At 39.2% G+C, this 27,547-nt stretch overlaps 1 protein-coding gene across 1 annotated transcript in view; it reads right to left on the reverse strand.

The window, feature by feature from the left end:
• The window catches only part of SYNJ2 (synaptojanin 2), a 58,153-nt gene that overhangs the window by 5,828 nt on the left and 24,778 nt on the right, over positions 1-27,547 (reverse strand). Inside the window, exons 13-25 of the mRNA XM_070951660.1 lie at positions 27,228-27,309; positions 25,873-26,013; positions 22,437-22,629; positions 18,648-18,806; positions 10,434-10,590; positions 9,264-9,381; positions 6,400-6,618; positions 5,907-5,985; positions 4,075-4,243; positions 3,690-3,869; positions 2,813-2,947; positions 1,597-1,709; positions 903-1,011 (exon numbers count right to left, since the gene is read on the reverse strand). Coding sequence (XP_070807761.1) covers positions 903-1,011; positions 1,597-1,709; positions 2,813-2,947; positions 3,690-3,869; positions 4,075-4,243; positions 5,907-5,985; positions 6,400-6,618; positions 9,264-9,381; positions 10,434-10,590; positions 18,648-18,806; positions 22,437-22,629; positions 25,873-26,013; positions 27,228-27,309 — 1,854 coding nt within the window. The remainder of the gene's footprint in view (positions 1-902; positions 1,012-1,596; positions 1,710-2,812; positions 2,948-3,689; positions 3,870-4,074; positions 4,244-5,906; positions 5,986-6,399; positions 6,619-9,263; positions 9,382-10,433; positions 10,591-18,647; positions 18,807-22,436; positions 22,630-25,872; positions 26,014-27,227; positions 27,310-27,547) is intronic.

Genomic DNA, 27,547 nt, shown 5'->3' on the forward strand with positions numbered 1-27,547 from the left:
AGCCAGAAGTCTTCAGGCATATTTTCTGAAGCTTCCAGTACCTGAGAATTTTTCCACTGCTAGTGATGAATAATATTCTGGGCTGCTCTGAACTTGCCCACAGTTGGGCCACTCTGTTGTTAGAACCTGGGTGTGTTACTAGCTTTCCACCAGCATCTGCGCTTCCAGCAAGAGCTCAGTGAGGTATTCTGTTAGAGCTGATTCTTCACTACAATTTTGCCCCATTCTTGTCAATGCCAAGGCTTTCTTCTCAGCTTTTTAAACTCCAATTTGAAGCATCCCAGAAGTGGGCTATCCAGCTTTGACACATTCAATGAAGAGGAACTTCCTTTGAGGAATTAGTTCCGCTGATAAATTCCTCTTGCGATAAGAGTTTTCCTAATGCAATCTGTAACTTGACTCCATTATTCTGTATTCTGCATTTTGAATGAGAGAGGACAGATTGTAATTGTCTTCTGTGTGACATGTTTTCAAATATTTGAAGAGTGCTTTCATATTCCTGCTCAGCTGTCTATCTCACTTTTCAGTCATACTATCTTCTTCAATCTCTTTTCATATGTCCAAGGTTTTAAGTCCCCTGGTCATTCTCACTGACTTTCTTTGAACCTGTCCCAATTTCTCTGAATCCTTCTTAAGTATAGTGCCCTAAGCCAAACACAATAATTGGCACGGGGCCCAATCAAAGCCAAATAAAGTGGAACAATTCCCATGATTCTATTGATGTAACCTACTTAATTTTGATTTTTTTTGGGGGGGGGGAGCCAGATCACTATTCCCAGATCTTTTTAACATGTACCATTACCAAGCTACATAGCCCCTATCCAATACTTGTGGGTTTGATTTTTTTTTGTTTTCTAAGTAAAGAATATCATCAAAGCTTCTAAAAAGAAAACTGGCCATACCTCCTTTTGCTTGCATCAGACACCGAATGGCTTCCTCGGCTTCTTCTGGGGTGGTGGTTTTGATCTGTTTTACGTTGTATGGCTTACTAATTCCAGTTCGTGATTTTGGCTTGCAGGAAAATGTAAAAGCAAAGGAGAAATAAAAAGAGAGTTTAGAGGGAAGATAAATACAACAGCTGCCCCTTCTATAAGCAGTATATAAACATGAAAGTAGCTTTGCTTTTTTTTCAGGGGATCATCATTTTTTTTTACTGGTCATGCCTTCATGAAACTTAATTTACAGCATATAGAGGAACATCTTTTATATATTCTTTTCCTTTACTTAGTTGCTGCCACCAGACACGTATTTATTAATTAAAATATTATTTGTCTGCTTTCTACTTAAACATACTCAGAACAGCTATTGGATTAATCTTCCCTAATCCGGTGCTCTCTGGACATGGATTATAATTTCCATCAACCCAGGTAGATGGCCATTAGGAATTATGGCAGTCCCCCTCATCCCAAAAGTACTAGGTTGGAGAAGGTGCCTTATATTTTCCTATTTAGGGTGCTGGTAGTGGTGATTTAGAGCTCAAGACCTTCTTGGTATTTTGGTGCTTCTCATAAGAGAACCTTATCTTAACATTATACTGAGCAAAGTGGTTTTTTTCTTTCTTATCAGTACTTGAAATGATTGAACTGAGCTACTCACAGGGTACTGTGGTGCTCCTGGAAGAAGCTTTGCTGAATCCAAGATGGAGGACAGAGAGCAGCTTCCTGAAGAGATGGAACCATCTGATGGGGATTTTTTAATGGGCACTGCAGCTGTAGGAAAAACACAAAATAATTTCTTAATGGGTGGTAGTGTAATATAAGTACACAAATCCAATGTTGACATGTTGGCCAGCTTTTGCTTTTAAAAATCCTGAAAACATCTGAGAAAACTGGAGACAGAGCTTGGGGGACATGGCTACACTCCTGCCGTAATTAGTTAAGGAAATGTTCAATTTGCTTCTATAACAAGGGAAAAAAGAATCTGGACTGGGATATCTACCTCTGAGTGATATAACTAGGGGAAAACCAACTTACATATTTTTTTGTTGAGAAGTTAAGCAAATTCCTCTGCTTCTGTTAGCCCTAACTTAACAGAAATTATACAGAAGGAAACATACACATCTTCTGCTATTTCTTACTGATATAAAATGGGGTTACCTTCAGCAATCCACCTTGTTAATGTGCATGGGTAGTATACAGGTAGTCCTTGACTTACAACCATTTGTTTAGTGACCATTTGAAGTTACAATGATACTGAAAAAAGTGACATATGACCAGTTTTCATACTTACAACCATTGTACCATCCCCATGGCCACATGATCAAAATTTGGACAGGGTCACATGATCATCATTTGTAATGTACCCCGCCAAGCAAAGTCATTGGTAGAAAGCCAGATTCGCTTAACAACTGCATGATTCACTTAACAACTGAAATGATTCTCTTAATAATTGTGCCAAAAAGTCATAAAATGGGATGCAACTTAGTTAACAAGTGTCTTGCTTAGCAATGGAAATTTTGGGCTCAATTGTGATTGTAAGTCAAGGACTATTTGTATATAGTTCAAGCAGATGCAACAGCCAGCTGAAAGTCAGATAGAAGTCAGACAGAAAGCCAGACCAATTTCAGTTTTGGGCCTTGCCACTTAAGCACCATTTGGACTACAGTGTGAAATGGTTTTCCAGAATGGTTCTTTGTACAGGACACAAATTCAGCTTTTCTTGGCAAAAATTTTTTTAGAGGAAACTAGATGCAGTCTTGTGTACAGTATTTGTAACCTTGATTTCCTTCTGTATTCAAGACTGTCATTTCAAAAATCTGGACATTTTTTTCCCACTGAGTAGAAACTCTTGGAGAAAGAACACAAACACTGACCTGGTGGGGGAGGTCGCTGGGGGGGCTGAGGCTGCCGAGGTCTACCGGGCACGGACAGAGATCTGGTTGGGGAGCGATGACAGAACTCCGCACTTTCTTCAAACTCTTGTTTTAGTTCAACCAAGTCAGCATCATCTAGTGAACATGGCCAAAGAATATAAATTAGAAAACAAAATACTATTGAGAAAAATTGATGCCCTTGAAATTATCCAGGAAGGAAGGAAACTGAGAAATAACCATACGACACCCAACATGTGCTTGCTACATGGGGAAAATTCCCAAGGGTTCTATGAGCCACATTCAATCATTGACATCTATCAAATAGCAATGTATCAGAGTTAATCAACTGAGCCAGTCATTGCCTCCTGTTATTCCTAGTGGTGGAACAATTAGTCATAAGGGAGATCAGTCAGAAATCAAGTGTCCTGTTCTGTTAATCCTCCATGAATGATGGCACAAAGTTTTGAGCTACAATGCCGACTCAGAAAGCATAATAATGAACAAATTGGTTCATTCAAAGATTTCCAAAACGAGTGCATATAATGCCCCCAAAACAGTAAAGGCAAAAGGTATGGATGGCATAGACATTCACACAGCTAAACCACCCCAATCAAGTTTGCTCATTAATCCTTAAGAAGAGCTCAAATTAAATTATGATATATCTCCAGGGCAACATCACTCTGTCCCAGAAAGTCTTCGTCATTAACAGAAAAACCAATTATATCATTAATTATCTGAATAGCTCTAACATAGAGATAACTTTGCCCACTTAATTGGGTTTACTTATTCCAATAAAAAAGCCTTATTTGGGTGACCCAATCAACTTTTACTGTATGGCTATGGCTTCATTTGTCTTTCATCATGAAAGGATGGATACCTTTATATCGACACGGTTTTCTTCCAGCAAGATGTGACTTGTTTGCACGTATGGTAGACGCCATGCTCACATATTCTGATCCATCTCCCGACTCTTCCATTGTTGATACCGTTTCTGATTCACATGGTACCGGATGCAATGTTTCATCCAAATAATCATCTTCCTCATCTAAGATATCACCTAAATTGGAAAATGTTACAGCAGAATGAGGAAGTTGAAGAAATGTTGTTTTCTTTCAACATTTCAGCTAAAACAAAGGGGATTGTTTTTTTAACAAATTATATCGATCTGCAAGAAGAATAGCAACACATCTCAGTCAGGCTCCATGGAGAAAAAGCCCTCCTGACCAAACCTTATATGTTTACGAACATCTTAAGCCACGTACCTTCTGATTCATAATCTAAGATGGAAAAATCGAAATTTTCCTCCAGCAGACAGGAATTTGCTGTGGGTGACATAGGAGCAATACTGTCACGTGTCCTAGCAATTTCTTCTTGAAGACCTTTCAGCCAATCTTTGGTTTTAGGACAAATCTTCACAATCCTGCCTTTAATCTAGACATAAAACCCCAATACATTATTTTTCCTGTTATCAATCAAACTATTACCCATAAGTAAGACCCAGATATTAACATGATACAAAGCAATGCAGATAGTCCTCGACTTACGACCACAATTTTATTTTATTTTATTTTTATTTTATTATCAGATTTATATACCGCCCTTCTCCCGAAGGACTCAGGGCGGTGCACAGCCAAAGTAAAAACATAAATACAAACATTAAAATACAGTTAAAAAGATATATATATGCATTTGGCCCCAGAGTTAAAAAACAATAACAAACCTATTAAAAACATTTAAAAATGTGTTAAGCCAGCCCGGCTTGCTGAAAAAGAAAGGTCTTAAGGGCATGGCGGAAGGCACCAATTGAATCCAAGATTTCAGTTGGACTGAGTGTAATATTAGCTAAGTGAATTTTGCCCCATTTTATGACCTTGTTACAGTTGTTAAGTGAATCACTGAAGTTGTTAAGATAGTAACATGGTTATTAAGTGAATCTGGCCTCCCCATTGATTTTGCTTGTAAAAAGATTGAAAAAGGCGATCACATGACCCTGGGACATGGCAACCGTCATAAATATGAGTCAGTTGCTAAGCATCTGAATTTTGATCACGTGACCATGGGGATGCTGCGATGGTCATAAGTGTGAAAAACAGTCATGAAGTCACTTTTTTCAGTGCCATTATAACTCTGAATGGTTACTAAATGAACTGTTGTAAGTCAAGGACTACCTGTAGTCTGTTCAGTGAATTGAGGATAAAAGACTTTAATATATCTTTAAAGAGCATGGCTACTATTGCAGATTAGCAATATTTGGCTTTTTCAGGGATATATCGTTGTGATATGTATTAAGAAATGGTTTTAACAGAGTGTCATTCCTTCTTATGCCAATTGTTAAAGAATAAAAAAACTGGAAGCAATTAAGCTAAATATCCTGGAGTCTATATATAATTTTTTATTTTTTTTAAATTCTGTTTCTCTATTTGTATCATTATTACTCATAATGGAAAAAGAACAAGTTTCCTTATGTGTCAGGATGAAAAACCACTTATAAACAGAGAGCAATTCCCAAGTTCTCTCTAGTGGTCAATTAGAAAATAATTATTTCCCAATTTGTATTTGCTGAAATCCTCCTTAAAAAGCAGCTAATTTCTCTAACATTTCCAGTATAATATGGAGAGTATTCCAGTTACCTATTATGTAGTTTTAAAAATTAGGCTCCAGATGTTTTTATCAAATCCCTAAACAATACAAAAATGGATTTTGGAGGAGTAACAGCAAAAGGTGGTATATTAAAAATAACAAACTATGTCATGACCTCCATATAAAAGCTCATTACATTATAAATGAATTTATTCATTAAAGATTCAAAGGAATCTTCTTGGTTAGAGGTGTTTTCTGGTCTAACAGCTTGACATTTTCAGATCAATTGGAAACCATTTTAACAGCTAACATTTAAAAAAGCTGCTGAACCTGAAACTACAAGCTGGTGTTCAAGGAAATGTCAATTTTATATGAGAAAGCTGTCTATATTTGCCACCAGCAAGGCAAACAATGTTGGCTGGCTTTCTTTCAACAAAATAGCCTTCCTTAGGGGATTTACTAGGTCACTCAAGTATTTCAAATAGTACAAGCAACTTTAATTGTTTTGTTTTACCTTGATGCCATCCACATCAAGAACATGAAGAGCAGATCTGCTTTCTGAAAATGTAACCAACATTTGACCTCCATTGATCCTAACAAGGATAGACACAGATCAAATAAACTCTATATGTTTTGACAGAACTAATTTCTAATCAGCCATTAAATAAGTAGATAGGAAAGCCAAGTTGTTTCTTCTTAAAAGTAGTGGATTAATAATTGAACATTAATTAATTATTATTGAACTATTATTACATTAACAAGTTTTAAGCCATCAATGTTCTCTAACATTATATTTTACTAACATGGATCCCTAACTTTTTACTCCACAATTTCTATTAATAATTTGAATAATTATTATTTGCTTGTTAGATTTATAACCCACTCTTCTTCTAGAATTATATTAATGGAACAATTCCTTATATACCAAGAGTCTCTTTCCATGAGGGAAAGTTCTCTTCAAAATTAAGATCCAAAGATTATTTTCTAAAATGAACATCGTATTTTACCTGACAAGCACAACAGTGCCGTAAGTCTCAAAGATCTGCATAAGCTCCATTTGACAATCCTCAGGAAATTCATCCTTCTCTTCAGGGGAACAGTACAATAGAGACACCACCACTGTAGCATCTAGAGGTCCCTGAAACGTTGATACTTCTTGGAAAACATTATCCCTAGCAGACACATCAACCTCTTGGATTTCCACTTCCACAATAGCTAAAACAGGCCTACAGAGAGATAACAAGGGAAGAAAAAAAAGTTAATAAGGATTACAGAAGGCAGATAAGAGGACAGAAGATAAAATGCTGACAGGTTATTGAAAATCAGTTGTCAAACACAACTATTTGAAATCACTTAGATCTGCTTAATATTACTGTTTGATTACTTGGCTTCTCAAACTATTTTTCAGCATAATTTATGTAGCATATTACATCTCTGTTTAATAATGAACAGATAGCTGACCCTATAAATAATTGCCTAACAGGGGAAAAGACAATCACAGGGAGGCTTGAAATTATTTATTGATTACATCTGCTCATTTATCTACCCAAGTTGACTCCACACAATTTCCAGGAGTCCAGAGACACAATAAAACAATCCTAACAATTACTCTGTTATTTAATTTGGCACAGGTACTCTGTGGCACACAACATTGTTCCCCCCACCCCCCAGTTCTCAGATTGTGTCTACATATGTCCAAGTTTGTAAGCAAATAAAAAACATATACAAGAATGAAGAATGAGGGTCAGCAGGTTAGGATTAGGCCTTCCAGCTATTGCTAACTAAATCTTCCAGCAGCTCTAGTCAGTATGACAAAGTGTTGTGGTCTGCTAGCAGCCTGAGGAGCTGGCAGCAGAGTTGGACAGTGAGGAGGCTGGGGAGGACTATGAGCCAGTCCTGGAGTCAAGGGAAGTCCTGGACGAGGGCTCTGCGTCGGAGGCAGCGATGGGGCCAGGGCCATCTGGAAGCGATGCGCGGACTCTGGAGCCTCCAGAGGCGGATAGCAGAGAGGGAGAGGAACAGGAGGAGCCTGTTCCTAGTGCACGCATGCGAAGAGCTGCCAGAAGGCAAGGGCAGCTAAAGCAAAAAGGGCAACTCAGGAGTAAGACCAGGAGATGATTGGCCCCTCCCATAAGGCTTAAAAGAGCAGCAAACGGCTCTTGGGATCTTTGTAGGAAAGCAATGTTGCTACAATTGTCTCTTGTCTTGCTACATTTGTTTCATGTCAGAGTCTCTTGCTTCTGAACTTTTGCCAAGAAAAGCCTTTGGCAGGGTGCCAAAGAAGACAAGGTTGGTGATAAGGCGGAAGAACTGTTTATGAAGAATTTGTTTTGGACTTAATTTGGACTAAACTGAAAATGAAGTAATTCTCAGCTGTTCTAATAAAATATGTTTGTTTAGGACTGATTGTGTCTGGTAATAACTACTTGGGCCTAGGTCACAACACAAAGGTAAGTGACAGCTCTACCACTTCTGCTCTGAAACTGCTTCCGTAAGAAACAAGAAATGAATTTTGACTGGTATAGGAATATTCTATATAGTGGTTCCACAAAGCAGATGGAAATTTTGGAAGATCATTCTCCATAAGATCTATAAAAGGCTTGATGTTCCTGAGAACCTGGCAAAATGCTGCTGTGCAAGGAATGACATAGGAATCTCCCCCTGGAATTCCTTCTAAAGTTGCAAAGCATGGCAATATTGTTGTGTGGTTCAACAGATAACTCAACTGTTAAGGCAAAGCCCAGCCTTACCCCACAAATATATAAATATGTATATAGACTATTTTTCTATAAGTTCTGCCAATTTTGATGATACTGTTTGCCAAGTACAATTTGAATAATCAAATTTGGGTGTGTGTTATAGTAGGACTAAAGACAGATTCAGAATTGTCTGGTACATCTATCACTGAAGATCTATGATTATCCAGCATTACACAATCACTAAGAAGAGCTGATTGAGTTCACATTATTGTTAGTACTTGCCTTTCAGTTAATCTGATAGCCACATAATCATTTTAGGGAGGACACAGGTGTCTTTGTGACAAATGATTAAATGTGTTGTTGTGATTTCACAATGTAACCCCTGTGACTTATGTATGTATTTCTAATGTCAGGTCAGTGGTATAAAAGGTCTGTGTTTAAATGTGATGTCATCATATACAGGGGATATAAAAAGAATCTACATATCTCTGTTAAAATGTCAGGTTTTTGAGATTTAAAAAAACCCAGACCAAGATAAATCACTTCAGAATTTTTTCCACCTTTGATATAGCATATTATATTGTTATTTCACCCCATAAAATATTTCAGTTTGTTTTTCAATTGAATCATACAGATTATAAGCTATTTTAATTTCTAAGCTATTAGAAAAAAATTCTAAACTAATTTATCTTAGTAAAGTAATTGGTCTGATTTTATAAATATATATCTCAAAAGCCTGATATTTTAACAGGGTATCCACTGCACTATTGGCCATTTTTGCTTATTTTTATACCTAAAGGGGGTGGAGGAAATAGGTTTTACATCTACACTATCAGTGTCTTGTTTAGCAGGAATCAATCTAAGATTCATTTCAGAAATCTTGCAGGTTAAATCTTTAAATGACTGAAAGATCCCATGGATCTGAACTAAAGAATATCATAACTTGAAAAGTACTTTAGCCTCTCAACAATGGTCAATATTTGTGATAATTTAGAGTTGCTTTATGACAAATCAGATTTTTGGTTCAACTAGCCCAGTTCTATTTATTCTGCTCTCTGGTCGTGATTTTCTGGGGTCATAAAAAGAGATCACTTTAAATGGAGGAGCTATCTGTTATGTCTGGGTTTTATAAGGGCAAAAGATGTGTTCCATGACCCTCCAGAAGATGCTACCTGTGGTCACTGGCCTGGAGCTCAGCTCTTCCATAATACATCAAGGCACCAGGAGACCAAATGGGTCCAACTTTGGTTTCAGCACTGAGATCACTATCAAGAAGACTGACTTGTCCCACTGTGAAAAAACAAAAGAATAGACTTAGAATTAAGAGTAATGAAGGCAAACTTTCAAGCATTGCTCCAGAATCATGAGCCTGATTCACACATAGCAGCCAACCACAATAGCTGAGGTTGTTTCTTTTTTTACTTAAGCCATTAATCAGGGTTTTAAAAACAACTAAGTGAGATGCATGAACCCATTTACTAAATTGAAACTAAACAAACTCACCATTATTTTGACTAGCTATGCTGCCTGCATGTTAGCTACTCATTCATATGGCGCCAAATAGACAGGAAGGATGTAAATCATTGACATAACAAGTCTTGCAACAGGAGTCTTGCAACAGGACAAGTAATAGAATGCAATACAATGATGATAAATAATACCAGTCCCTGTAAGTTCATAGTTTACATGACCACTCATGAAGTTAAAGCAGTAATTTGGGCTCTCTGGTGTGTGTGTGTGTGTGTGTGTGTGTGTGTGTGTGTGTGTGGAGAGAGGGGGGGAGGGAGAAAGAAAAACTGATACAAAACACAATGTCTTGAGTGCAAAAAAAAAAAAAGGCCTTCTGGGATTACCAAGGACAGAAAATGCTTAATATAATTGAGTATGAAATATAATTAAAAATCAAAACTGTTGGTTTGATAGAAAACAGAATAAGACTATCCCTAGTATTTAAGTTAATGAGTAAAATTCTTACTGAATCAAACTTTCTGCACACAAATAATTTTTTTAAGTAATGAGAGAACCACTGAATTATTTCTTAGATCAGCATCATCCCCTTTTCCCAAGGAATATTTTCTCAGTGGTGTGAACTACGTTCCATTAACAAAAAAGTGTTCTTTGCAAAACTACGCATGGAGTTTCAGAACTGAGCACTGATTTTTATGTCGAATATCATAAAAGACCAAAGCCACCGTTTCTCAACCTTGATTACTTTAAGATGTGAAGGTTGGCTAAGGAATTCTGGGGGTTGAAGTTCAAACATCTTAAAAGCTGCCAATATTGAGACACACTAATGTAAGCTAAAGAATTCACTAGGAAAGAGTAAAAAGGACTCCACTAACCTGTTTTATCAATTGGAAGTTTCTTCCTCCACCAAAGAACTCTGTCAGTCCATGCTGGAGTTCTACATTTATCACTTGTATCATAAGCCTCAGAGCCAACATCATACTTATATGTGGGACCAAAATTGATAGTTCCTTCGTGAAAGTCCTTAAAAATCTATGAAAGAAAATATTGATAATCTAAAGTAAGTTTTATAAGGGATAGCCATGCATGTCATCTCATCTCATTTCATTCTGTATCCACTGGGAAGGCTTTCAATGGTTTACAACACAATCACAAAAAGTACAGCACAATAAAACATTCTTCCTACTGAAGCGGGAAAACCCACTTTCCCAAATGCAGGAGACAAGACCACAAAAATTGGAGAACACAGGTTTAGTTGCTAGCAAAGGTTCGGAGCATTCACATGTCAGATTCCGAACCCTGGGCTACGCACAAGGTGTACCTTTTATACATTCTACAATTCTAGCCACGCCAGAGGCGTTGCGCTTCTGACTCTATTTCCATATATGGATACTATCTTACACAGTCTGTTATTTTCCATGAACACTTCTGCTAATATGTTTCTTAATATAAGTTCGTTACAGGGATGATATAGAACATAGGTCATTAAGCTCATCGGTACATTTAACAAATTCCTTATTTCTGTTCCTTGTACTTTTCCTGAAGTTTGCAACGTAACTTCTGCTCCAACGTCAGTACCTCAGAAAACAATATAATACTGTGCATGATACAATACTTAGATTAATATGATTTATAGTATAAGACCCTTCTGTTTCATTCCCCCCTTTGGAACTCCACCTAAATCCCCTGATTACTGTGGAGTTTCATAAACAGGGAGGTCATCCTCCATTGAGCTAAGCTTCTCATACTCCCACCAAGCCATCGTCTGAGCTGTTGCCTTTTTATCCATGAGTAGAGAGAGACTGTTAGAAATTGTATAAACAAAAATGGGAAGAATGCAGGGTAAAATTACACATCCAGCAGCTATTAACCCAATCAATGCCACGATAGCTTGTAGGCCTTTTAGGGAACCAATCTGAAAAGGCATCAACTAAATTAAATCCTTTCCAAGTTTGAACCGGGGTGAGCTACTTTGACCATTTTATCAGTTATTTCCTTAATGACCTTGCCACTTTCATCAGCAATTAGACAAATTAAATTTACCACACACCCCTCCTTCCTTGGCTAGGAGATAATCTAAGACTAAGTGGCTTTGCATGATATACATTCGAGACTTCATGCTCTCAGCAGCTAATTTGGTGAGGCCTTTCACAGTTTCATTAGTAATTATTTCTACAACAGCCTGTAGCCTAATCAAGCGATTTAACAGGTAGATGGGGATCCAATACCCGTAGGTGCCATCCTCTGCCCAAGTGGCTGGTCCATACACCTCAATGATTCCCTCCGGTGGCCATTCATCATCCTTCCAATGACCTATTTTAACCTTTTCAATCAAGGAAGTGTCAATGGCTGCCCTCTTGGACCGGATGTTTCCAACTTCATCATACACTGGTACCCTGGCCGAATTCCGAGGACAGAAGTTTACAGGGACCCAAGGAGTATGTAGGAGGTGACACCTTATAGTGGAATTATATGCCAGTTTTGAGTCCCTTCATGCTCACAGGGGGGAGATTATTGGAAGAGCAGTTAGGGAGTTTGGTACTGCTATAAACAAAATGCCTACCCGAGGGTAAGACCACAAAGCATTCAGTACACAGAGGTATCTTGGAGCTCACCACTATACCACATGTTATGGATCCCCCCTTGCGTACTTGAAGCGGTGTCTGGGCTCCAATATTCCCTATGCATTACCTCTGGGTAATTTACAGTGGGAGTAGGGGCAAGCACTCTTTCCATATTCTGACTATCGAGTGTAGTTTGACACCAGTCTAGGGGTTACTCTCTCATGCCCCCCCTACTCCTGAGTCTCTGCCCTCTCCTACAAGGCCTACAATACATATAGCTACACAGATTCTGTCAAGTTGTTCAGTTGTGGGATCGCAATGTCCAGGATAAGTTCCTTTCGTCGCCCGTGCGTTGGGTGTTAGCCTCCGGCGTAACACCTGCAGGGGTTTTCTTCACCTCTCCTGTTCGTAGAGGGACAGGTCCCGGGGTGTCACCAGAAGGGGAGAGGTTCTCTCTAGTCCTTTGAAGAGTTAGTTTCCACATAAACGGAGGCTTTTTCTTAAAAGCACAGAGAGGAAAGAAAAGTTGACTCCATTCTTCACTCTGTCTAGATGGCCATACTAGACTGGGTAAGTAATTTTCCTTCCTCTCAGTAGTGTCAACTCATTTCTAACAATTTAAAATTCATACCTCTAGAGATCAGGCATTTAACACTTGCAATTACCTTTGAAGGTAGACACAGACTTAGACATATACACTAGTCATTATAGATGCACAGCAACAAATAATTTTTAACAGAAATCACATCAAATTAGTCAATTCAAATTATCTGTGTCTTCCCATTTAGATAGGCTTTACCTTTTTATTACCTGCCAAACCCCGGGTGGGAAGAACAATAAATAATTTTCTTCTCTATTCTTAGGTCTTTCAGAGTTCTCTGGGTCTTTTAAGAATGGTAAATTATCAGAATCTTTATAACATGCGGTTTTTCTTTCCTCTTATTCTGAGGTCCTCCTACCACACATAACAGTATACGCTAACCATATCTTCCTTGGTCAGCCCCAACTTCTGAATCATTTTACTGTATGGTGGGGCTTCTCAACTTCTAAATATTTTTCCTTTAAGGACTAGTCAGGTCTATTTGCAGTTTGGGATTCTTTCTAATTGTTTTAGTGAACTTCTCACTTTTTACTCAAGGTTTCATCCTTTGTTCCATCTCCTCAAGCACTGGATTGTCTCTGCCCTGGGGATGTTCTGTCTAGCTCTTTCTTGCTTGGATCTCCCAGCCGACGCTGGCCTATTTTTAAAGATCCAAAATGTATAGAGACTTTGGTTCACACATCATTTGCACCTTGCCAGGGCTCTCATGAGCAAGTTTGAACTCCACTTTTTCTTTTTAAGGACCTTTATTTAGCCAAATTGGTTTTCCTGTGTCATCCCTTCTTGGTCCTTGTTGGTATGCACTCAGGCCATCCAGTATATGTGCAAATAAGAACTAACATTGCACGATGTGGACCTGACCTTGGCATATCTGTAAAGTCAATTATCAGGGTATCAAAAGGATCACTTCCTGTGGGTTGATGTCCTTGAGGCGGTTGGAGCCCTTGTCTGGGATTATTGGCTGCACAGATTTCACATCTCATACAGACATTGGCAGCAATGCTGTGTATCTTATTGATGTATACTTCTCATAGCAGGGCCTTGGCTAATGCAGTCTTTCCCAAATGTAATTGCTTATGGACTTGTTGCACAGCATCCCATGCCATATGTCCCAGGACCAAAACGCGCTGGTCGGGAAGAATCCACCATCCATCTTCCAACATCGCCTCAAGTTCCTTAGCTTGTTGCAATTCCTCCTTAGAATAATTAGGTTTAATTTGTTCATCCGGGACCCATAGAGTTAAACAGTTAGCCTGTATAGTTAAAGGCTTCAGCGCGGCTCGACAAGCTTCCTGGTGGCCTTATTATCACCTTGCTGTATCTCTGATGCTGTCTTCTGGTTTCCTCTACAGTGCACAACAGCCACTTCGTGGGGGGAGGGGCAGATGCTGTCCAACCAGTGTAGGATCTGAGGTCCGTTCTTAATGTCTTTTCCCCCTGCCGTTATAAGGCCCCTCTCCTTGTATATGGCCCCATGCACTTGCACTGTCAAGAAGGCATATTTAGAGTCTATATAAATGTTGACACATTTGCCTTTCCCAAGTTCCAAAGCTCGAGTCAAAGCATTCTGCCAGCTGAGCACTTCTTCCGGGAGGGAGGGGCTCAGCTTCCCATACATCTTCAAGAGTTTCAACAGCATACCCAGCTTTCCGTATTTCCTCCTGCACAAAACTGGTGCCATCTGTGTATGGAGTAAAGTCGGGGTTGGAAAGCGGAACATCAGTCCTATCTGGACGGCTGGCATAAGTTTCCTCAATAGTCTGAATACAATCGTGAGTAGCTTTAAATCTGGTTCAGGTAGCAATGTGGCTGGGTTCAATGTAGTAAATTGTATTAACTTGATAATGGGGTTGTGTGTAATTAAACCTTGGTATTTCAGCATGCGGGGGTTGGTCAACCACAAATGTCCTTTGGTTTCTAAGATGGCTTTGAGGGCATGGGGGGGTAGATATCCAATTCCTGGCCAAAAGTTAATTTACTAGCTTCTTGTGTTAACAACGCTGTGCCTGCCAGGGCTATCAGATAGCCAGACCACCCTCTTGCTACAATATTCAGCTGCTTCAACAGATAAGCAATGGGGCGATGCCAAGTTCCCATTTTCTGGGTGAGAACCCCCATTGCTATGTTCTGTTTAGTGTCGACAAGCAGCTGAAACGGCTTGTCTAAGTCAGGTAGTCCTAAACTGAGAGCTTGCATTAAAGCGTCTTTTGAAGTTGTGAAACTTTTCTCTTCCTCTTTTTCCCATCGCAGAGGTTCCTTATTACTTCCTCTTATAACTTCATAGAGAGGTTTTGCAATTAAACTGAAATTGGAGGTCCAGATGCAACAGAAGCCTGCAGCACCCAAAAATCCCAAGTCTTTTCCATTTCTGGGTATGGGGAGTTGACAAATAGCTTCCTTTCTCTCGTGTCCCAGAGTCCTCTTCCCGGGCTCAATGTCGTATCCCAAATATCTGTCCTTTGTAAGACTAGTTATGCCTTTTTCCTGAATGCCTTGTAGCCTAGCTCTCGCAAGAGATGGAGCGGGTTGTGGGTGTTTCACCAACAGTCGTTTTCCGTCTGGCCTGTAACTAAGAAATCATCTATGTATTGCAACACAACATCTGGGTAGGGGATTTCCAGGGCCGTCAAATCTTTTCCCAGTGCAGCCCCGAAAAGAGTTGGGGAGTTCTTGAATCCTTGAGGTAACTGTGTCCAGGCATACTGTTGTTTTCTTCCCCATCACTCCTTGGATATTGGTGGAATAGGGGGAGGCTTGGCTCAGAGGCTGGGTTAGGACTGAACAAGTGGCCCCAGTATCCACAAGGAAGGAGATAGGTTTGCCTCCTATTTTAAACTGACCACAGGTTCCAGGAGGCGGGCTGAACCTGGTCGGTCTCAGTCCCATTCCTCCACTTCTGCCAGCCCTATGAGGGGGCTTTTGAAAATCCTTCTCTTCGTCCTCTCCCTCCCTGGCTTCTCCCTAGGCCACCTCTATAATTCTTCACTAACCTGCCTCTTCTTCCTTCTTGTCCTTCCTCCTTATCCTTTTCCGGGCACTCACCCTTCCAGTGCCCTTCTTTCTTACATATGGTGCACTGATTACGTCCTAGACCCATTCCATACTCTTTACCTCTGCCACCTCCCCTTCCTCTTGGTTCCCCCATCATAGCAGCGGCCAGCAATTCAGCTTTCCGTTGCATTATTATTATTATTATTATTTTCCTGCTTCCTTTCCTCCACCTTGTCACAATTGACAAAAGTCTTCCATCAACTCACTCATAGGCTTTCCCAGGGCTCCCTCCAGTCTTTGTAACTTTTTACGTATATCTGGGGCACTTTGTGATATAAAGGTCATGGCAAGCATTCGAGCATTTTCAGGCGCTGTTGGATGAATAGGAGTATACATTTGGTATACCTCCAGCAACCGAGTATAAAAAGCTTCCGGACTCTCAGTGGCTTCTTGCATCACCAGGGAAGGCTTGGACGGGTTAACGGCTGGTTTTCCTGCTGCATGGACTGCCTGCACCACCAAATGTTGATAGTCCTGAATTGTCCGTAATTGGCCATTTGGACTCCACAAGGGATCCTTCGTAGGGAAGCATTCCTCGACATATGCTTCAAGAGTGCGACCTTGGGGTAGATCAGGCTTCACTATCTTTGATACTGCAATCCTAATCTTTTCCCTCTTGGGGTGGCAAGGTGCGTGAGACTAGGAATCTACATTGTTCAATGTTGCATTTCTGGATCCAAGGCGGAGGTCTTTGAAATAAGCTGAGCCACACATTAATGCAGGGGGCTTGGTCTGGGTGTCCTAATGTGGGGTGGAACACTAACTGGAGTACTTTTAAAGCAGTAGAGGGATGTAATGTTCCTTTATCAGGCCAGCCTAACTCACAGAAGACCCTCAACCTCTGTTTGCTCTACTTAATGCTGTAGTCTTGACTGACATAAGCAATTTTGAAATGCTGCAACATGCACTCTAATGGAGTGAGGGGCACATTTCTTCCCCCTCCCATGTTCCTCCCATGGCACCAGACAAGACAAATGAGGAAAAGGGATGAGAGGAAGGTAAGGGGTCCTTCCTCTCAGGATAACACAAAGGGTGTTATTTCACACACTCATGTTCGACCCAGGGAGCCGGAAAATCATGGTCTCCGATGGGAACTGCGAACACCAATTACTTCCTACTGGCCCAAGGCGCTGGACACTCAACAGTCACCGTTGGGAACCACAGTAGACACTCACATCAAGCGCACTTGACAACCTTCCCCTCCTTTTACCTCATTACAGAGGGTACCTTTATCTCTTAAGAGAGGGTGATCAGTCCTTTCCTCCGTCCCTGCTTTACAGGGAGGGATTATTCTATTCCCCAATACTTGCCTGCAGGCTTGTTCTCCTATCCTCTGGCCGGCTGTAACTTGGCCTGGTCTCCGTTTCCTTTCCAAGTGGTTCTTGGAGGCATCAACTGCCGCTGCAGGGGTCCTGCGTCACCGGGAAGTCCCATGGAACAAAGTGTCCGATGGTGCCTGGGAAGTTCCCTTTAACTAAACAAGGCCCCTGGCAGAGGGGTGACCCTCCAGAGAGTCCCAATGACTCGTTGTGTCCCATCTGGGGTGCCAGAAATGAAGCGGAAAAACCCACTTTCCCAAATGCAGGAGACAAGACCACAAAAGTTGGAGAACACAGGTTTAGTTGCTAGCAAAGGTTCAGAGCATTCACATGTCAGATTCCGAACCCTGGGCTATGCACAAGGTGTACCTTTTTTACATTCTGCAATTCTAGCCACGCCAGAGGCGTTACGCTTCTGACTCTATTTCCATATATGGATACTATCTTACACAGTCTGTTATTTTCCATGAACACTTCTGCTAATATGTTTCTTAATATAAGTTCGTTACAGGGATGATATAGAACATAGGTCATTAAGCTCATCGGTACATTTAACAAGTTCCTTATTTCTGTTCCTTGTACTTTTCCTGAAGTTTGCAACATAACTTCTGCTCCAACGTCAATACCTCAGAAAACAATATAATACTGTGCATGATACAATACTTAGATTAATATGATTTATAGTATAAAACCCTTCTGTTTCACTACAATTAACTCTGCAAGTATAAATAAAAACCACACAACTTCAATAATATGTACGAACTAATAAATTAGAGGCATCATTTCAAACTTTAAAGATCCTCTGAAATAATTTCATTTTTAATAACTGGGAAAAGAAACCTCTGAAAAGGTGAAAAGCAGCAGCATGGATATTGATCAAATTTCAGTTTCCGTAATACAGCGTTTTTCATTTGCCTCATTACAGGTAGTCCTCAAGTTATGACAGCAATGCGAACCGGAATTTACATTGCTAAGCGATGAAATCATATTGCTTAGCGATGACAATCAGGGGGCCAGGAAGCCATCGCATGAACATGGTGACCCATTGGTCAGGCTTAGAGTGGCTGCTGTTGGATGGGGAAGGGGTGTTAGTGGCTGGGGAGGTGTAGAACGAGTACACAACTCAAGGAGAGTGCACAGGTTGTGAGTGATTGAGGTTTGGGGTAGCTGCTGCTGCGTATGGGAGGGTGCAATGGTGATCTATGGTAGGGGATGCATGGCACAAGCACAGCGAGGTTCAGGGAAATGTGTGCGGGTCTGTGAGTGGCAGGTGCAGCAATTCTCTAGGGGATGTGCAATTGGCAGAGGAGGCACAGAGTGAGTGCAGAAAGGTTAGGAAGGGTACACAAGGGAGTGATTGTGGCTGGTGAGGCAGGGCTCAAGCACAGAGGGCCTGAGGGAAGGTGTGGAAGGTGGGGGAGACTTATCTGAGCAACCTGTGACCTCTGCTGGCTTCCCCACTGATTTTGCTTATGGGACGCCAGAAGGGAAGGTCGCAAATCTTGATCAAATAACTGCAGGATGTTGCAACCATCATAAGTGTGACATCTCTACCTTTCCACTGGATTTCTGTTGCTGCAGTTGATCAGATTCCAAGAGGGTCTTCCAGTCTTGTCGTTTGAGAAAATAAAATACTTCTTCATAAGTCAAGTCAATACGATAGTTGAAATCACCACACCAGAAAACATAGTCATGAGAAAACATACTTCTTCCCTGTTTAAGGAAAAACACATTAAACGACAGCATTTAAAAATTCTTCATCAACTCAGTTATATAAAGACTTATTATTTTTTTCTTCTGCTCACTGCCTGGGTAAGTCCCTGCGGTTTTCTTGGCAAGGTTTTTCAGTAGTGGCTTGCCATTACCTACTTCCTAGGGCTGAAAGAAAGTGACTGGTTCAAGGTCACCCAACTGGCTTTGTGTCTAAGCAACTAGAACTAAAACTCAAGGTCTCACCATTTCTAGCTTGATTCTTTTAACCACTATACCAAACTGGCTAATTTTTTTTAGTTAGAGGTTAACCAAATAAAGTTAGATTTTTTAAAATCCAAGTCCATAGGCTCCTAGTATCAATCCATGGGCCCCAAGGGATCTCAGACGAAGAACCCCTGATCTAAACAATCTAAAAGATACTGCATATATCGTTGCAAAGGTACCACAAATAAGAGTCCCGAATCAAAGCATCACTAGAGGGCGCTGTTAATAAAGCTATATAATAATAAAGGTGAATTTGCCAATGTACTTTTGCAACTATAAACTGCTTAATTAGGCAGTGATCAGTATGGACATTTATAAGAATTATTCTGCATAAATTGAAAGCATCTTTTTAAGGTATTATAGTTTCTAGCACACTATTGGCTGAGTTATACTCTGAATCGTGTTAACAGAAATAGCTACTAATCTTTAAAGAAATGTTTGAAGAAAAAACAGTGCAGATATGAAAATCTAATCTAAATCTATAGTGACCCCACTTGTCACTATAGCAAATCAAGCTATTCTTTGACAGCAACATGTATCCATAGGATAAGGGTCAGATTTTAGAAAGAGCTGTGTTAAAGATCTAAGGGTTACAACATGGTTTGTCATTGCTCTAAGTTCTAAGAATTAATAAGGATGCATGGTGAAAGCGTGTTCAGTGGAAATGGGAATAATTTGTAATTTATAAAAAATATTGTATTCTTTCCACCAGTGTAAAACAAGTGAAGGACTTCAGAAACATGTGAATATATTTAATTAGAAGGAAGATAGTAACCCAAGTCTTACTAGACTTCCTTTCATAACCATGAAGCCATTGCTTCCTTCTTTCATTACCACCTGACTTAATGACATTATCAAATTTCTTCTGTGACCCAGCTGGCCGCAATCACCTTAAGAAGCCTCTTCCTGAAGGCTACAAAATGTTTGGGCTGGGGGTGGGGGAAGAGGTGTAGGGAAACCATAGGTTTTCTGTAACTTGCTCCGTATGATTAGAATTTCAGCTTCTATTTTACAGTTTTATTTTATGTTAATCAACAAATGAAAGCTACATTACACTAAAGGATGGAATTATTAACACTGATAAACATAACACTTTTAAGGGAGGCCTCAAAATTATCTACTCTACCAAATAACATTAAAATATTTATTGTATTGCTTCAAAGTCTTCTTTGCTGGCTTACTAAAAAAAAAAAGATTAATTGGGATGTTAAAAAACAACTGTCATCACCAATAAGTTGCCATAAATCAGGTGCTGATTTCTGCTCCCACTGCTGTGTGGTAATTTAGCTTTAGTTTTAGCTACCGTATTTTTCGGAGTATAAATGCACCTTAGTTTTTGGGGAGGAAAATAAGAAAAAAGCTGATTGGCAGGTGGATCGGCCTCCCGGAATACCACAATCAGCTGTTCCCAGAGGTGAATTTTAGCAACAGGTTCCTTGGTTGTGAGCTCTGTGCTTTGCTTTTTTTTCCTGCCTCTGAAACTTCTGAAATTCCATTTCAGAAAAAACTTTTTTTTCTGCCTCTGAAAGCCTCCGAAACAGCTTCAGAAAAAAAGCCTCTGAAGCTTTGTTTGGGGGCTTCTTTTCTGAAGCATCGTTTCTGATGCTTTTTTCAGCCTCTGAAACCTCGTTTGAGAAGCTACATTCAGAGTACAAGACGCACCCAGATTTTCACCCTCTTTTGGGGGGAAAAAAGGCGCGTCTCATACTCTGAAAAATACGGTAATCCCCATGGCTCCAAAACCTACAATTCTTGATGTCTTGATAGGTTCCAAATACTGGGGTTATAATCAGCAAGAATGTATCTCAAACAGTTAGCAAGTGATCTGAGGTCAAATTAACAAAGGGCAAGATCAAATATTCTGAGTTAATTTTCTGCAGGATCCTTGTAATAAAGTATTAATGAAGGCCACCATACAAAAGGCAATGCATATTGTTGTATTAATGTCATATTTCTATTTTGCTATCACTATCTCTGTATTTCAAAGCCTATATTCTTTATATATCATAGCATGTATTTACAATACTATGTTAACAAATTCTGAAGTTGCCTTATAAACCTTGGCCCAAGTGCATAAATCCCTTCCAGTGATTTATTACTGATTTCTTATTTTACAAGAATTATAAGCCTTTCCACTTGACTCTGAATGGTACAAAATTCCAATCTTCATAAATTCAGATAAAATTTGAGTGTTAGTAATATAATAAAAATAGCAATAGCAAGACACAAACAGCAGCAAAAATTGTACATAGCAACACAATAAAACACCAATCTTAATATTAAATATCTAATTATACACAAACACATATATTAATTTAAACATAGCAATATCAATAGTAGCAATAAAATAAATAAAGTCAAAGGTATTTTAAAAAAGGAATGCCATAATCAATGGATTAAAATTAAAATATCATTCCTGATATCATTCCAGTTCTGGTGGTCTAATGGTACAGCCTCATTTTAATGGGTCTTCTGAAAACCAGGAGGGAAGGGGCCGTTGTAATGTCAGGAGGCAAGCTACTGCAAAGAAAGAAGCTGCAGCTGAAAATGCACTCTTTTAAAGTCCCTGTAGGTGACACTCCCTAAGACAGGAGTGTCAAATTCGCGGCCTGTGGTCCGGATGCGTCACGCGCTGGCTACGCCACCCCCATTCAGCGAAGGGGGGGAAAGTTGCAATACGTCACATGACAACATGAGTTTGACACCCCTGCCCTAAAAGGAAGGGGTCTGGGTTGAGCCATCTTTAATTTTTACAGGTAGGCGGAAAGGAAGAAAGTAGGTCCCCAAATGTCTAGACCAGTGTTTTTCAACCTTGACAACTTTGAGATGTGTGAACCTCAATTCCCAGAACTCATGATGGGTGGAGAATTCTGGGAATTGAAGTCCACATATCTTGAAGTTCTCAAGGTTGAGAAACATTATTCAGCGCTTTAAAGGGGATACCAAACACCTTGAATTACACCTGGAATGATATTGGCAAAATAGCTACTTAAACTGCTGCCTTCTAGAACACTTTCTCTTCTCCCCCCCCCATCCCCAAATCCTAACCTTTCATACTGCCTGTATTAGTTTTATGCTTCAGGTTGGTAGGTAAGGAATTGATCTACTAAAATGTAATTGTTCAGGACTTAAATTTTTAAAGAATTAGAATGGATGGATGGATAGATGGATGGGTGGACAAATGACCTGGGCGAAAAAGTAATTGGTAATAGGGAATACACCTTACATGAACACGCTGAGTGTAAAAAGATAACCTTGAGTAAAAATAAAAACCACATGCACATAGGTGTTTCCCAATGTGTATTTTTATCCTGAAAAATGTGCAAATTCAGCACCACTGTAAATGAAATTTTCCCCAGACCTTACCATTGGGAAACTCAGTTTCTGAGTGATCTCTTTATAGTCTTCGTTCCGTTCTTTTATCTGAGACTGACCAGCTGTCAAGTGGCTACACACAAAGCATAAGCTGCTGCTATGAAATTGGAAACGGATAGCAACTGCTCCTTTGTTTCCAGCTTTTCCTCTCATTCCAGTCTTCACTGTGTCCACTGCTATGTCCCTGGGCAAAAGGTGATAAAACCCAAAGCAAAAAAAATTAAACCTTTAGGAAGAATTTGAAAATTCTGAACAAGTTATTTGCTTTAGTTCTTGGTTCTTCCTAAACAGAGCATGAATGAAAAATTCATGGATGGAATGTGGATCCATTGCAGATTCCTGATGGAAGAAAGAGTGGAATTTTTCTTATTTCCAATTTTCTCTGATGCAAAGATGATCAATCTATGACCTGCAGGCTGCACATTCCCCAGCCAGACCCATTCTTTGCCTCTGGTTTCATCCCAATTATACCAGTCTGACAAAAAAAAAAAAAAAATGCTGCTATTCAACAATGTGATCTATCTTTCTGCAAAACTAGGAGCCTTGGTAGTACAGTGGTTTAAAGCACCCTGTTATTAAGACCAGCTGCCTGCAATTACTGCAGGTTCGAATCTCACCAGGCTCAAGGCTGACTCAGCCTTCCATCCTTTCTAAGGTAGGTTAAATGAGGATCCAGTTTGTGGGGGCAATAAGCTGACTTTGTATAAATATACAAAAGGATGAAGGCTATTGCTTAGCACATTGTAAGCCGCCCTGAGTCTCCGGAGAAGGGCGGCATATAAATCAAATTAAAAAATAATAATAAAAAAAAACTAAGGGGTGAAAACAACCACTAAATTGTTTAAAGCTTTCTAATTGCCCCCAAAAGGACCACCACTGTGCCCAGCACTGGCAATGCTATTGACAAAAAAATAAATTCAATATAGATATTGGGGGTATCATCTTCTCCCTCCAGCAAAATCCCACTGAGATAAGCCAATCACTAGAATGCATGAAAATATCAAAGATCGTGCCAGTTGTTCCTTGCCAGTGTGCAATTAAATACCCCAGGGAGTTGCTCTTCCCCTCCCCCCCACCTCCCAAAAAACTCCTACTGAAGATGTCAACAAACATCTGCTCATTCACAATAACAGGACAGCTATCTGCAGCAGACATTCCTTGTTACATTTGAGAGTTTCAGTTCATGTGGACTCATACACACATAGAGCCAGAATCCCAATTGCAGACAATGGTGTTACATGGTGAAGATCATTTGTTCAATGATATTGTATCATCTAATCAAAGTCAGCATCTCTGCAAGTGATCTGAGGTACAAGCCATACCAAAAAGAAAAAAATATAAATGCTTGTGCTGAACTCAATGACTTTAACTAGTTTGTGTATGAGCATAACTTAATACCTATAACTATCCTTACATCGATTCTTATCATATTGTAATAGGAAAGATAATTGAGTAACTCAGGCAACCAAAAAACTCCCAACAAAATTGCAGAGTAATTTCTGGTCAACAAGAGGTGCACGTCTTGCATATTCTTAAAACAACAAGAATAAAAGCAAACACTTCTGGAGTAGCCAAAGAGCCCTGTCCCCCACAAAAAAAGCATTTCACCAAATAGCAATAATTAACTTGATAGAAGAATGGGAAAACAATTCATAAATAAAGTACACAAGCCACATATTTCCTGTTCATGCCTACTTTTTGGAGTATGGCCCGATACATCATTTCAATCCTCAAACTAAAACTGGCACATCCTGTAATTTATGATTGTCCAGCAATAGGGCTAAAATTCTTACTAGTGGAGGTTTCTCAAGGAAAGTAGATATGAGATGTTAGCCACAGACCCTAATTAATGGAAATTTTCTGTTTAGCATCTTAGGCTATGCTTTGAAGAGATATGCACTCTTCAGATTTTAAGTGGGAAGGTGCTTCAGATCTGGCCTGGGCACATTCACTCTGTTTCATGGTGATTCCCCAAAGAAACCATGTCTTCTCCTCAGTTCATCCAGAAGTTTTGGTACCCCAAGAAAAAATACACTTCATTTAAGGGGGTGATGAAAAACCATGCCTGAGTGTTACATGCGGTCTTTCTTCTTTAACTCAAACCCTTATTTTCCTGGGATCCCGTGCAAAACTTCTTTTATGATTTACCAACAGGTAAGGAGAATCTGCCCATGGCAGATCTAAAGGACATTTCCTATTTTGGATCAGAATATCATACACATCTGGTTTGGCATAATAATATTTTGAAGGTTATATAAACTGTCAGAACTTGAGAGAAACAACTGTCTATATTCTAGATGCCATTTGCTATTCTGCCAATATCAATCTATGCAGCCAGCTATTTTCAAGGAACATGCCATTACGCTTGCCCCGAAATACAATTTTGTAATGGAGGGCACAGTGCATTGCAATAAAGATCTCAAAACCCACTCGTTTTACTATGTGAATTATTCAAGCAGAATGCAATTCAAAGAGAGCAATTTATCGAGCACAGCTCCTATGCACGTTCCTCCTTCTTTTTTGCATATTTTTTTAGCTTTCTATTGCCCAGCAACTGTATATTTTGGGAAGAGTGTGTGTGTGTGTGTGTGTGTGTGTGTGTGTGTGTGTGTGTGTCTTAAACTGATAAAAACATTTTTTAAAAAAATTGAATAGCATAGAATAAAATGAAAGTAACTCAACCAGCAGAATATAAAACAGCCACAATATTTTAAAAAATATTTTATAAAATAACTTGCATGAATCCTAAAAAATTTTCTGAATAAAAATATCATCTAGTACCAAATAGATAGTAGCAATGATAATATTAAGCATGTACAAGTGCTTCTTCTCTATTCCAGTCATCTGTGTTTTGCTGCGTCTTTGATGAATGATGAGAGGAAAAGTGCTTAAGGAATATGGCAAGTACTGCGCCTAAGTGTGGTCCACACATGACATGAACACATAGTCACGATTATCATAGGGAATGAGTGTGGGCTTAATTCATATAACCTAATTTTTATGGAGAAACATTGCACAGCTCTCCTAGCAAGACATATATACACAGGAACAGATGCAAGAGTAGGAAAGAATCAAAAGCCATTACTTGATTTTATCTCTGAACATTTGGCTGTCTTCCATACACAATTAATATTTGAAGTGCTCCTAACTATATGAAGAAATGGGGGGGGGAGCGCGGGTTAAACTATAATTCATCTCAGAAATACAGAAATATAGAAAATTCATTTTGAAAAACAAAGTAATGATCCCAATTCACCCTGGTGAGAAGAACCAACAAAACCAAATAGGTAACTTTGATTTTCCTCTAGGCTATTTAAATCAGAATTAGAAATAGACACAGTTGTTCCTTAATTATTATTTCCATAAAAAGAAAATCTACAATCTCTTCACAAAGTTGTCACATAAAAATAGAAGCAAGAAGAACTACCTTATATAGGGAACATGGAAAGGTCTTACAAAAATGAAGAGGCAAACACCCACAAGCTGTGTTGAAGTCAACAGAATATATCGATGTGTCCTTGAAAGAGCCTTCTGTATTTGTTCTCCCCATGTTTTCCTATTGGTTGTGCTAAAAAAATATTACATATATATGTTTTTAAACATACTGTTTCATCAAAGAATTTAATAACATTCCATGAAATGTTCTATGGATTTGAACAAAATGCTTTTTAGTCCTAAGTATGGACTAAATTAGTAGGTCATTATTCAATTATGTGTATTACATATACATATGACATTTTGGAATTTATATGATGAAGCTAAATTCATATTGAACCTAAATTCCCCCTCCCATAGTCAGTAATCTTGACGAAAGCCACTAAAGATTGCTCCTTTTCTTTCTCAGCAATCCTGTTGAGCATCATTGCTTTTTCTACGGCCATGAGCTGAAAGAAAGCTCTTTATGACTACATGTTGCAAATGAGATATGTGGGTACCTGAGCATGATATGCAGAGTGTTGACATACAAGCATACTCCATTGGCCCATTACCCAGCAATCAATGTGTGGTCTTTGTGGTCACAAGGATTGTCAGTTCTAATGTATTGGTTCATATATGAGTAAACATCAACTGATGATGTTCAGCTGAATATGTAAACTATTTCCACTGAAATGTATTATACTTGTATCAGATGATATTAGTCTATTGTGAAGGTCCTTGCTGATACACAAGTCATTATTTGATTCTACAATCAACAATTAGCAATAGCAGTAGCACTTAGACTTATATACCACTTCATAGTGCTTTATAGCACTCTCTAAGTGGTTTGCAGAGTCAGCATATTGAGACCAACAATCTGGGTCCTCATTTTACTGACCTTGGAAGGATGGAAGGATCCTAAGTCGGTCAGGATCTAACTGTAGATCCTAGTGAGCTGGTGAGCAAAGTTTGCCTGCAATACTGCATTCTAATCACTGTGCCACCACGATTAATGGCTATGCATATATGAATCAGGCTCTAGAGATTTGTAATAATTTTATTATATTTATATAAAGTCACTGAAGAGTGTTGTACCCTGGCTAGTTTATAGCATGTAGTGTTAAAATACATTTTAATGACAGAGCATCAAGTAACTATATGGACTATAAAAATATCTGGTATAAAAATATCCATATAAAGAAAGATAATTGACGAATACTGAACAAACTCATTTCAGGAAATTAAAAATACTTTTGAGAATAACAAAACTTATGATAGCTCTGAAGTTACCACAAATAAGAAATTCAGTGAGCCTTTCAGACAGGAATTGAAACAAAGCAGTTCAACAATTGAATTTCAACCTACCTCGCATTCACAATATTGCCAGCATTTAATTCTACCATTTCTTCAAATCCTACCGCAAATATGTCAACGGGACAATGATCATCTGTTGTGATGGGGAGGGAAAAACCAAACATATGAATTTAATCTAATCATTCCATTTCAGGAAAGGAGATAAACACTAATAAATGAAGCTCACCTTCCCAAATGCACATAATTAGTTCCTACTAGAACTATCTAAAAAACTTTGTTACTCTTACAATGGAACTGGGCAGTCCCAAATGACATCCTCATATATTCACACACACATACAAATACATACATATATGCATATTTTTGTCATT

This window comes from Pituophis catenifer, unplaced genomic scaffold (genome assembly GCF_029215685.1).
Source record: "Pituophis catenifer annectens isolate HBS135680 unplaced genomic scaffold, rPitCat1.0.hap2 SCAF_1, whole genome shotgun sequence".
Lineage (NCBI taxonomy): Eukaryota > Metazoa > Chordata > Lepidosauria > Squamata > Colubridae > Pituophis > Pituophis catenifer.